Raw genomic sequence first — 774 nt, forward strand, 5'->3', positions numbered from 1 at the left:
AATCTGAGCCAATCATGCACTCACGTCGTCTTAGCTGCTCTGCTATAACATGGGTTTCCTCGTCCAATGTCCAGTAGCAGCCATCATAAATTCTGTCGTAGCGGTAGGTATAGTCATGGTAATTGCTGAAACAGGCTTCCCAAAGACCTGTCATGAAAAGAACAAAACATATATTAATATACTAAATTAAAGAATATATATATTCGCATTTAACACAAAAATTAAATACTGACAAGAAGACGTTTACACATCTTTGTATTAAGCTGTGGTTTCCCTTTTTTTCAAGGCATCCCGTGGTGTGTTTGATATATAATACATAATGGTAGAAAAAGCCACTTTTAATAAATCTAGGCGATAGCAACAATAACAGTATTATAGCATTACAAAATAAATTTAAATATAACTTCTCTCTCTCTTTAAAGTAATGATTTCATTATTTAATTTTATGCCTATGTATTGACATAGATACATATATATACATTAAAACTGGTGACACTGCAGTGTTTCTCTGTCACAGCACAGGGGTTATTTGCAACACACAAGGATACATGGAAATTTAAAAATATTTTTATTATTTAACTTATTATTAAAAAGTCCATGCCTAAACTCAAATGATAACATTTATCATTCATAATAAAATAAAAATAGGATTGATTCCAGTATCAATAATAACCTTTAGAATTTTCTCTTTGTACACATAAAATTTAGCTGAAACTCAAATTCTCTAGCATCAGTACTGCACCATTAAGATTAATCATATTGTTATATGAGTTT

General features: G+C 30.2%; 1 protein-coding gene across 1 annotated transcript in view; it reads right to left on the minus strand.

Annotated features, from left to right (window-relative positions):
- LOC119594821 overlaps positions 1-774 on the minus strand; it is a 4,428-nt gene that overhangs the window by 353 nt on the left and 3,301 nt on the right. Inside the window, exon 2 of the mRNA XM_037943911.1 lies at positions 21-147. Coding sequence (XP_037799839.1) covers positions 21-147 — 127 coding nt within the window. The remainder of the gene's footprint in view (positions 1-20; positions 148-774) is intronic.

This window comes from Penaeus monodon, chromosome 34 (assembly GCF_015228065.2).
Source record: "Penaeus monodon isolate SGIC_2016 chromosome 34, NSTDA_Pmon_1, whole genome shotgun sequence".
Classification (NCBI taxonomy): Eukaryota; Metazoa; Arthropoda; class Malacostraca; order Decapoda; family Penaeidae; genus Penaeus; species Penaeus monodon.